The following is an 11178-nucleotide window of genomic DNA, read 5'->3' on the forward strand; positions in this document are numbered from 1 at the left end:
TGAAATTTATTTGTAAAATTTTTTTAGAGATGAGTATAACTTTTCGCGACGAATCTAATAACAGTAATTAATTGAGGATTGACTACAATGATGCTACAGTAATCATCCTCTAATCACGCGGTCAAATGCCTTATTATATTTGTTAGAGTTCCTAACGCAGGGGTTCTAGAGTTGATTTTATAAATTGACTTTGTATGACACCGTAATTAGCGATCAAAATTGTCTAGTACTCTCCAGTGGAGGAACCAAACTGGGCCCATGTTAATGTTAGCTGCCTGCCAAACCACCACGTCCACGTTACCCCGAGCCGTTTGCCGTGACGTCCTCAACTCTGGCTGGAACGGCCCGGGACCGGCCTGTTCCATTCTGCGCCCCCCCCTAGTTCTCTTCTCCAGCAATACTGATTTGTCCTAGCTGGTCAATGGTCGTGGACGCCGGGCCAGCTTGTCCTAGCTGGAGACCGTAACGAACTTCTCGTGAGACATCGGATGGGTCGCGAGCGGCCGATTGATTTGTCCAGCGGATGTGTTTAGTCGATGCTGCTGATTCTTAGACGTGACCTGCACTTCCCAAAACTAGCATACTCGCCAACCTGGCTTGCAGTTGCAGGCTCTCCAAGCAGAGCGGAGGATTACCGGGGGCCCATGACCATGACAAACAAAAGCAGGGTCGATCACAGGTGAGCTGGGAGGGTGAGAGCTGACGCGAACTCGTCCACCTGGAGCGGACCCAGGCTCCCCACACGCGCCATGGCCACGGGCCAGCGGCCCAAGCGCAAGACACCGCGCGACAAGACGACAAGCGGGCGACAAGGCCTCCCCCTCCCCGGAGAAAGGGAGAGAAAAAAGGGCAGAGGCCAGAGAAATTCGTTAAAAATCCGCCCGGTCGGCCACTTTTATTACCACCACCAGCCGCAAGTCGTCTCATCACCTCCTCTCCTCCTCTCCAAACAAGGGAAGCGAGAAAACCACCCCCAGGCCCCAGCTGCCCGGCTTGCCCTTCTCCCTCTCTCTCTGGTCTCTGCTCCCCCGTCTCTTCCCCACCCGCCCCAATGTCGCCGCCCCTCGAGCCCCACGACTACATCGGCCTCTCCGCCGCCGCGCCGCCGACGCCGACCTCCTCCTCCTCCTCGTCCTCCTCGCCGGCGCCGCGCCTCACGCTCCGCCTCGGCCTGCCGGGCTCCGACTCCCCGGACCGCGAGGACGTCGCCGCCGCGCTCTCCCTCGGCCCGCCGCCCGCCGCGCCCGGCGGCTCCGCCAAGCGCGCCTTCCCGGACCCCTCCCTCCGCACCGGCGCGGCCAAGCCCGGCGACGTCAAGCAGGCGCCCCCCGCCGCGCCGCCGGCCGCCAAGTAAGACCGACGCTTTGATTCCGCCGCGGGGGTGGCCGGTTCGGCCTGGGATTGGGGTTGGACGCCGCCGGGGCTGACCGTTGCGGTGCGGCGCTGTCGGTCCGTGCAGGGCGCAGGTGGTGGGATGGCCGCCCGTGCGGAACTACCGGAAGAACACCCTCGCCGCCAGCGCCCCCAAGAGCAAGGCGCCGGCGGAGGACGCCGCGTCCGGGGGCGGGCCCATGTACGTGAAGGTCAGCATGGATGGCGCGCCCTACCTCAGGAAGGTGGACATCAAGATGTATTCCAGCTACGAGGACCTCTCCGCCGCGCTCGAGAAGATGTTCAGCTGCTTCATCACTGGTGAGTCATGTGCGGCGGCTCTAAGCTTCTCTTTGATGCGTTCCCCTCTTTCGATAATGCAACTACTACTCCAATCACTGCCGTTTTTAGGAAGCGTATTGACTGGATCCGTTGTCTGAACAGCTTTGTGCTGTAGATTTGCGGGGAAGACTTATTATCAAATAAAATTTTCTGTCTAAAAACAAAGATCAACTGGGACTTCTTAACCAGTTCACCGTCATACAGTAATCTACTAGTGCATAGGGAAAACTTGCTTTAATTATGCCCCAACTTGTGCCGGCTCCGGTGCTTAAATTTTCATCAAACCCATGTTGCTTGACAAAATGGAGGAATAACCGGGACAAAAGCACACCATTTTCATGGCCTGGCAAATAGCAGTTAATATGTAAACATGAACGTTATATGATAGAGATCATCAATCAGTTTTTGCATATAATTTTTTTATGAGAATATTTACTTATTAGCCTGTGATTTTAAAAGGTCAAAGTGGTCTATGTAAGTCATCAAGCAAAGACAGGCTTACAAATGGCACGAAGGCGGATGCTGTTCAAAACCAGGAGTATGTCCTTACATATGAGGATAAGGATGCGGACTGGATGCTTGTTGGTGATCTTCCCTGGGAGTAAGTGCCTTACATTCTTATATAATCCCATGAATTCTCGTCATTTAAAACCTTCCTGTGGATTGTTATTGTTGTTCCTTCACTCCAATTTGGAAAAGATACATGACACATTTTGGATATCAAATGCTGTGATTGATTTTTTATGGTGTCAGTGTAGACTATAGTTGGGTCAAGTTCTGTATGTGTTAATTTTATTGGCAGTCATTAGGAACACATTTTGGCTATGGAAAAAATATCATTCCCCCCTTGTCAATGCATTACCCCATAGCATCAGTGGCTTGGTCACCATAGAAAGGTTTCTCGTATATTCTTAACTTCATATCAGCAGTGTTTACAGTTCCTTAACCAATAATGGCGATTTAAGGATGAGAGTAATATAGGTGTGTGGCCGTGCTATTGAACCTTTTTTTTGTTCCAGATTTGAAGTGGTTATTGCAAAACAGACAGAAAACTTTAGAGACATTTGAAGGTGTTTATAACTTTATACATCCATCACATCCTCCCCGCTCTTTTTTTTCTCCCTAAAATCCCAATGTACCAAGTCCTTGGTGTTAGAGCATCTCCAAGAAACTCTGTAAAAGGTCCTCGTAGGTAAAATTTTAGAAAATCTCCTAAAATTGTCATCCAACAGACTCTTTATCTCCATCCGCTCGGTATCTAGTTCGGCAAAATCCACCCCCTGCTCGGCATCTTCGCCAAGCCAGCCCCGCTCAGTATCTCGCACGCAAGCCCGCTTCCAGCTCCCGCGGGGGCAAATCGTCGAGCCCGCCGTCATCGAGGCCACCGTTGAGTCCGCCGTCGTCGAGGCCACCGTCGTGCCCGCCGTCATTGAGGCGGCACGAGATCCCGGCGGAGGGCTTGCGCGTTCTCCGCGGCGGAGGCGGCTTGATCTCCCGGCGGAGGGCGGCGCGGGCTCCCGGCGGCGGCGAATCGTCGGCAGCAGGTCAAATCGGCGGCGACGGTGGCGCTGGAGGCGGCGACGGGAGGCTGTGGCGTGCTTCCACCATGGATGGGGGAGCAGAATGATGGGGGCAGTCAGGCATAAACTGAAACATTGTGGGGTCCACGCGACAGTGGTAAATGGTTAGCTAAATGACTAGCAAAAAGGAATTTAGCTAGTCTAATTTAACTAGCTTCTTGGAGATGCTCTTATATTGGCCATTGAAGTATCCTCAAATTTTGTCTGCTAACTTGCTAAATTGGTTACTTACAATTTTCTGTAAATTTCATACCTGTTCAAGGTATCACTGAAGTCTAATATTGTGCAAGTGCTGACTTATTTGTTCCTTTGCAGTTTGTTTACCACTATCTGTCGGAAGTTGAAAATCATGAGGGGGTCTGATGCTGTTGGAATAGGTATGTACTGTGCATAACAATAGATCTTGAGGTTCTGCATGTATTTGGTGCTTATGTTACTGGACGATCTTATTAATTCCCAAGATAATATATTTGCAGTTAAATTATAGTATGCGACTGTATATTTTTCAATGTTTTGCATATGATGGCCATTGATCCAGCCCTTTGGAAGTATTTAAGTATTAGGTGATTAACTAGATCCTGTCTGCTGCTGAATTGTTGCTTATGCAATGTTCATATATATAGATGATTTCTCTTGGCTGGCAACAGATGCATGAACATAAAGCACTAAGATGATAAAAGTGTTCATTGTAACAAACAGCAGCTTGCTATTTTTGCACCTGAATCTGAAAATTTAGTGGAATTGTTTTTTTTCCCTGTCAACAACTAACACAACTGGCTATTGCATTTGATGCTTCTTTCTGAAAATTTTTGGTGCATTCTGTCATTCAGCTATGATTTTAATTTTGGGACCTCAACTTTTGGCTACCGTGCACGATTCTTACCTATGTCCATTTGCCTGCAGCCCCAAGAACCATTGAGCAGACAGGTCGGAACAAGTAATCTTGGCCTTCGGCTGCACGCACGAAAGACATCTGAGTTAGCTGGGAGATGATGTTGAAGGCAGAAATAGTTCCTGGGGATTATCTAAACTTCCTCGAATGTTAGTGTAGATTCACGTGTTATTGAGTTGTGCATTTGTATGTCTGTAATGTGATCCTTCAGCTCGTGCAATCCTAGGTTGCTCTTGTTGTGCCCTTAAAAAAGGCCAAGTCAGGGAGCACTCTGTTTCCTGTGTGTGCTTGCTTTCCTTCATTCCATGTGCCACTCTACCCCGAAATCACCCATCATCATGCCACAAGAACTGATTGTTCGTAATGTCAAGAAAGTTATCCTAATTGTTTAGTCGTAACTGCGTTCTTTTACTGGAGGAATGGGTGCTGCATCTGCACTCTGCTTGCTACTATACCACCACATTGATACCTATACTGTCAGCACATTTACTGAGCCTATCCTTGAATGAGCTGGGATGGAATCGAAAGAACGAGAAGCAAAAGAAGATGCGGATCCGGGGTATTGCCACGGGCTCACGGCTCATCTTGAGGATCTTCTAATCTCAAAAGTTGTGGAGGGGTTTGCTGGGATCTTCGGGCTCCGCCGCTTCTGCTGGGGTCTCGGCTTCCTCCGCAGCATCGAGAGAGGCCCCCCAGCCAAGGCCGAGTTCCAAGCTCGTGGCCGCACCAGCGCTCTCGCTGACGGACTTCTGGCGTCCAGTCGATACCGCCGCCGCCCCAGAGTTCAGGGTTAAATCGGTGGTGAGGCGGTCGGGGCCGGCGGCGTAGATGTCAGCCTCGTGGATGAACTCGCCCATTTTCTTGCCGGAGACGACCCAGGGGCGCCGGGAGGAGTTGATGAGCTCCGCATCGGACTTCTGAAGGGAGCTAGCCACGGCGGAGACATCCTCCGCTTCTGCTGGGGCCTTGGCTTTCTCCGCAGCATAGGGGCCCTGCCAGCCATCGCAGAGTTCCCCGGTCATGGCCGCACCAGCGCTCACGCGGGCGGTCGCCGAGGTAAGTTGGAGCGCACGGGATGCGGTCGCCCCGGACAGCTGGTTCCATCTTCCCTCCCCGGTGTCGACGGCGCGATTGGTGAAGTGCTTTTGGTCGCCCTTGAGCTTCAGCGTCGTGAAGAAGTACCACGCCTCCTCCCCCATCGCCTGCGGTCGCCGGCAGGAACCGGCCCGTGAGTTGGTCGGGGCCGGTGGCGTAGGCGTCAGCCTAACTTCTCGCCGGAGACGGCCCGGGTCCCGGGGGCGCAGGAAGGAGTCGATGAGCTCCGGGTAGGAGGGGTGCGAGGCGAAGGCCGCAGGCGGCGCCCGGGGCGGGGAGCGTGCCATGGCGTGGATGGAAATGTCTCGGGAGCCGTTGTGTTCGGGTGGCGCGGCGCGGCGGCGGTCCGCGTCCGGACGGTTACAAGTCGGTTGTATAGTTCCAGCTGTAAATTAATTTTTCTTCATAAAAATATTGCGCTTTCATTTAAGAAGAAGAAATTTGAAAAATCACATGGGAGATTTTTGAACATTAATTTCTACATCATCTGAACATTGAGAAGTTAGAAGAGATTGTACAAAGAGATTTCTGAACATTAATTTCTGACGCATTCATGAATTAACTAGGCGACATTGTTTCTGGACATTAGGTGCGTTTTATCTTCGTGCTGCATCTTTGGGCAGCAGGTAAGCGTTGGTATGATCTTTTTACGTTCATCTGCCTGCAGCTCCAATATCGCTAGAGCACACAGGTCACAAGTCAGAACCAAAAAGCTTAGGCTGGGAAGTAATCACAAATATCTAGTATGTTTTTTATTACACTTTCTGGCACCTGCTCATTTGAATGCACGTTCCCTTCTTAGGTCAGGTTGCACTCTGGTTCATGTCTTCCCTGGTCAACAGTTGTAAAGAAAGATACTCTGCACATTTCGAACCATTTTGAGCTAAACATCTCAAATTTCCTGGTTCGTCAGTGTAACTTTCCTGTGTTCCCGAGACAAGTGAATTTGTATCCCTGCAATGTGGTCTTCGCATCGTGCAACCGTGTTCTCTCTGTTTTTTTTTCTTGTTAAGGTGCAACCGTGGCTTTATAAGTCTGCTTCTGCTACATCATTTTTCCCATTTGAAGGTAGCAGCAGCCAACAGCACACTCTGCTTCCTCCTAACACAAGTACTACTGCTATCACGAACCTAACCTCTCGCAAAAAAAAAACTATCCTAATTATTCACCTTGAACCTTTTGGACGCGTTCATCTACATACATTTTCTGAAATGGATGGTGGGACCGTGGGATCAGCACTCTGCTCATCCACGGCTCCGTTTCCTCGCGGATCAGGATTTTGCTTGGCCCCCACCCACCTGGGTGGGAGATCTCACAGGAACTGGTGGAACCGGACTTTCTTCTCCGGAGGAGCACCACGCGCCTCGCCTCGCGGGGCCGCGTCGGACGCGCCGGGGCCCGGCTCGCCCTTCGCGATCTCCGTCTCCGATTTGGTCTCCGGGAGTTTCAGCGTGACGACCAGGTGGGTGCCGCAGTGAGGGCACTGCATCTCGGTCGCGGGATGAGCCCGGGAGCCAGGGGACGCTCTCCTGGGCGGCGGCGCTCCCGCGCCGGAGCCCTCGTCGTCCGGGGCCTTCCTCTTGCGCGCAGGCGACGCCGCCGACGCCTCGGCGGAGTCCTCGTCGCCCGCCGCCTTCTCCTCGCGTCCGGGTGGCGCCGCCACCGTCGCCTCGCTGGACTCCCGCTCGTCCGATGTCTTCGTGGGCCCAGGCGCGTCGGAGCTGTCGTCGTCGTCGTCGTCGTCCGCCGTCGCGGCGCTAGACTCGCCGTCGCCGTCGGCGGCCTCCTCCTTGAGGGCGGGGGCCCCGCCCCCGCCGCTGGGCTCGGGGTTGCGCGGGCTGCGGTACACCTTGCACAGGACGAGATTCCCCAGCGCGCTCTCCTCCTCCGCCCGCGACCCCTGCTGGCCGGCGTCGTCCTTGAGGAGGCGGAGCTCCATCATGAGCCACCCCGTGCGGACCCGCGCGCCGCCGTCCTTCTTGATGAAGGAGAAGCTCTGGCGGTACCCAATCTGGCGCTTCTCGTGGATGGCCGTGCAGACGGGCTTGGATTTGGCCTCGTTGTGCCAGCACCCCTCCCCCGTGGCCACGGTGCGCGCCTTGCGCTTCCCGCGGACGCTCTTGTGGCGCAGCGGGGTGAAGAAGTACCAGGCGCGCTCGCCGTCCTGGGCGACCGCCGGCGCGAACTGCCGTGTGAGGTCGGCGGGGTCGGCGGCGTAGACGTCGCCCTTGTGGATGAAGGCGGCGGCCTCGCCGGTCTCGAGGAAAGGGCGGAGGTACGAGTTGACGAGCTCCAGATCGGTGGGGTGGGAGTGGAAGGCCGCGCACGGCGGCTTGCTGGCCGCCGACGGGGTGCGGACCATGGCGGCGGGTCGAGGGAGACGACGGGGATGGAGGGAGGGAGGGGGAGGGGGAGGAATCCGAGTTGGAATGGGAACCGGTTGAGAGGCCATCGGGCACGAGGCGCCGCCGCTTTATACGGCCATCGATTCACGTGTTTCTTTTTCCCCGAATCCCCCTCCCTGTTCGAGTCGGACTCCGACTTCGACTCGAACACGGGACGGCGAACGAGACACGGAACAAAGGCGGTTGCGGATGGGAGTCGGACTCGCAGTCCGTCTCCAGGCTGGGGAAGGGGAAAAGCCGCATTTGCCCCTAGCGTGAATGGGCTAGAGCGTCCTCCTGCTCTAGAAGATTCTTTCTCCACTGGGCTCGTTGGCCTGTTTTCTTCTCCCAGGCCCATCTACTGTTTGGTAGTTCATTGCTCTGACAAGTGCTCTGTTTCTACCCTTCTCCCCACTGTACGCGCTATGCTTGCTAAGAGCCCATTTAGTTACCAAAATTTTTTACCTCCCCTTTGAACAGCATGTAGTATTAAATATAGTTAAAAAATAAAACTAATTGCATAGTTTGAATGTACACGACAAGACGAATCTTTTGAGCCTAATTAGTGCTTAATTAGCCATAAGTGCTACAGTAACCCACATATGCTAATGATGCGGTCAAAGGCCTCAAAAGATTCATCTCACGGTTTCTAGTTGAGTTCTGAAATTAGTTTTTTAATTAGTGTCAAAAAACCCTCCCGACATCTGGTCAAACAGTCGATTTGACATCCAAAAATTTTCATTTTGGGAACTAAACAGCCCCTAAGGGGCGGTTTAGTTCTCAAAAATTTTTGGCCAAATTTTTTTTGTCTCCCTTTTGAACACATGCATAAAATATTAAATATAGTTAAACAACAAAACTAATTGCACAGTTTGGATGTACACGATGAGACGAATCTTTTGAGCCTAATTAGTGCGTGATTAGCCGTAAGTGCTACAGCAACCCACATGTGCTAATGATCAAAAGATTCGTCTCGCGGTTTCCAATCGAGTTCTGAAATTAGTTTTTTAATTAGTGCCGAAAAAACCCTCCTGACATCTGGTCAAACAATCAATATGACCTTTGAACCAAAAATTTTCACTAACTAAACACCCCCTAATTTTCAGACAAAAATCCTTGCGAAACGGGCATCATCTGGCATTCATCTGCCTAATCTAAAACTACGATATAAATAAAGTATATAACGTTCAAATGTAGTCATCCTCAACACGTTTCATCATCTCTGCTGCATAGAGGACAGAAGCGAGAAAGGTCTCTGCATGTTTCAGATTAATGCTAAAAGTACTGGAAATTTAAAATTTGCAGGGGGCAAACGCGTAAAATTCTCATTATTTCCGTCACCGTGAATCGTGATGCTAGCAGTCAGCCAAACATGGGGTTTATGTATACACACTATCTGTATGATTTACTACAATGTCTTATAAACAATATTTGCAGTCATGTCCAGTAACCACCTCATAGGATTGCTCAAGCATTATCTGGATTCTGGAACCGACCTAATAGTATTTTGTCACATCAATTCCAGATGTGTACAACTTCAAATAAAATCGCCGGATCAAAACGTTTGCACTCTGACGATTCCAATCTCGTCAAGATTAAACGACTCGGCTGAGAAGCGTCCGCTTTACATGCAATACAAGCGGCTGCAATGCCTGATGCCAGAAGCTGCTGAGGCCGTTGAACTGGGTTAAGCTGCACATTATGGGATGGGATTAGTGTTTTTCAGGAATCCACGGCCTGAAAAGTAGGGAATCGCCGTAGTCGCGGTTCAGCAGCTTCATGACCTTGTCGAGCCCGAGCGTCTTCAGGAGCTCCTCGTCGGACCGGTCGACGATGCCGTGCTCCTTCATCAGCCTGTCCCTGTTCCTCATCCACCAGGGGAGGAACATGCCTTCCTTCCAGAGCCCGCACGGGCCGTCGTCGCCGTCCGACGAGCTCTTGTCGTCCACGAGCCCGCCGCCGTCCTGGGCGCTTTCGGCAGCACCGGCCGTCACGGCGCCGTCGCGTGGCGCTGCTGCCTCGTGGCGTCGTTGGCGCGGCGAGGCTGCTACTGGGTCGTCGTCCGCGGGGGCGCCGGCCTGCTTCCTCTTGCGCCCGGCCGAGGACGCCGCGGCTCCCTCGTTGGCGCGCGCGCGGGGGCTGAAGTAGATCTTGCAGAGGGCGACGCCGTCGGCGTCGGCGTCGTCGAGGCCGAGCTCCACCATCAGCCAACCCGACCGGACGCGCCGGCCGCCCGCCGCCCTGGTCACGAACGAGAAGCTCCGGCGGTGCCCAAGGCACCGGCCGGCCCCGTCGACCACGGGCCTCGCGCCGGCCTCCGAGTGCCAGCACCCTGCTTCCTCCCCGCTCCCCACCGTGCGCGCCTTGCGCTGGCCGTCGCGGTTCTTGGCCCGCACGGCGGAGAAGAAGTACCACGCGCGGTCGCCGTTGCCCGCCACCGCCGGGTCGAACCCGCGCGTGAGCTCGGCGGGGCCGGCGGAGTAGACGTCCGCGTCGTGGATGAACGCGCGCGGGCGCGGCGCGCCGCCGAGGCGGGGGCGGAGGAAGGACGTGATGAGCTCCTCCTCGGAAGGGTGGGCCGCCAGGTCCGCCGCCGGCGGCGGGGGTGGGCGCGCCGCCGTCGTGCGGCGGGTGGCGGCGACCATGGCCCCAACCCAACTGAAAATCACGAGCACGTACGGTAGTAATCGGAAGGAAATCGGGAGGATCTACGGGAGTCTGACCTGAAGATTTGCTTCGCACGGCGTCGCGTCGTGGCGTCTCATTATATACCGGTGGGGGGGGGGGGGGGGGGGGGGGGGGGGATTGAGGGCTGGGCCTTGCTCTGCCGAGTCCAATACCAGCTCGAATCGAATCGTTTTCTTGCTTGGAACGGAAAAGGGGCAATCCGACTCGGTTTGCGTTGGCCGGTTGGCGGTTGCCGATTTCGGGAAACGGCCTTAATGGGCCAGTCGTCATGTGAGGAGCAGTGGGCCGAAACCAAAAGACCGTACACCCAAACAAAAGGTTGATGTATTTTTGTTTTGTTTTGTTCTGTGGGTCTATTTTGTGTTGTGGGCCCAAACTTGGGTTATTTGGCAAGCACAGTGTTGGCTTCTGTTCGACTCCTGGGCTGAGCTATGCTGGGCTGGGCTAAGCGTATATGATTTGCTTCAGAACAAATATGAATCCCTTGAAGGGGAAAAAAAACTCCATGAACTGTGATTTTGTAACGAATCAACTACTTGATTTCTATCCAACCAAATTGCCGTTAATTCAGTCGAACTGTCCATGAAGGCAAGATATGAAATTAGTATCCAACAGGTATAAAATATGTAGCGGCGGCCTCCGGGCTGTTGTCCTATTATTGCTTGGTAATGGACTGTGCAGCCGTTGCGACGGATATCTCTTCCCGCACGGAGAGCCCTCTCCTTTTAGTCTTACGAGTACGTCGCAAGGCGCGCCCTTATCCCCCCCCCCCCCCCCAAAGATAACCAAATTTAAGCAGGATTTACTTATATAATGGACTTGTAAA

General features: G+C 53.6%; 2 protein-coding genes across 2 annotated transcripts; one reads left to right on the plus strand and one right to left on the minus strand.

The window, feature by feature from the left end:
• The first annotated feature begins 927 nt into the window (after window positions 1-927).
• On the plus strand, window positions 928-4583 carry LOC120707597 (auxin-responsive protein IAA5-like). The gene is made up of 5 exons (XM_039992526.1): window positions 928-1350; window positions 1460-1692; window positions 2173-2314; window positions 3609-3670; window positions 4197-4583. The coding sequence occupies exons 1-5, from the start codon at window positions 1052-1054 to the stop codon at window positions 4232-4234; spliced, it is 774 nt and encodes a 257-aa protein (XP_039848460.1). The 5' UTR covers window positions 928-1051; the 3' UTR covers window positions 4235-4583.
• Window positions 4584-6242: 1659 nt separating this feature from the next.
• LOC120707596 (NAC domain-containing protein 22-like) lies at window positions 6243-7788 on the minus strand. Its single transcript, XM_039992525.1, has one exon. It carries the CDS (start codon window positions 7730-7732, stop codon window positions 6593-6595), a length of 1140 nt encoding a protein of 379 aa, XP_039848459.1. The 5' UTR covers window positions 7733-7788; the 3' UTR covers window positions 6243-6592.
• Between the last annotated feature and the right edge of the window lie 3390 nt (window positions 7789-11178).

The sequence above is a fragment of the Panicum virgatum genome, chromosome 5K, assembly GCF_016808335.1.
Source record: "Panicum virgatum strain AP13 chromosome 5K, P.virgatum_v5, whole genome shotgun sequence".
Classification (NCBI taxonomy): Eukaryota; Viridiplantae; Streptophyta; class Magnoliopsida; order Poales; family Poaceae; genus Panicum; species Panicum virgatum.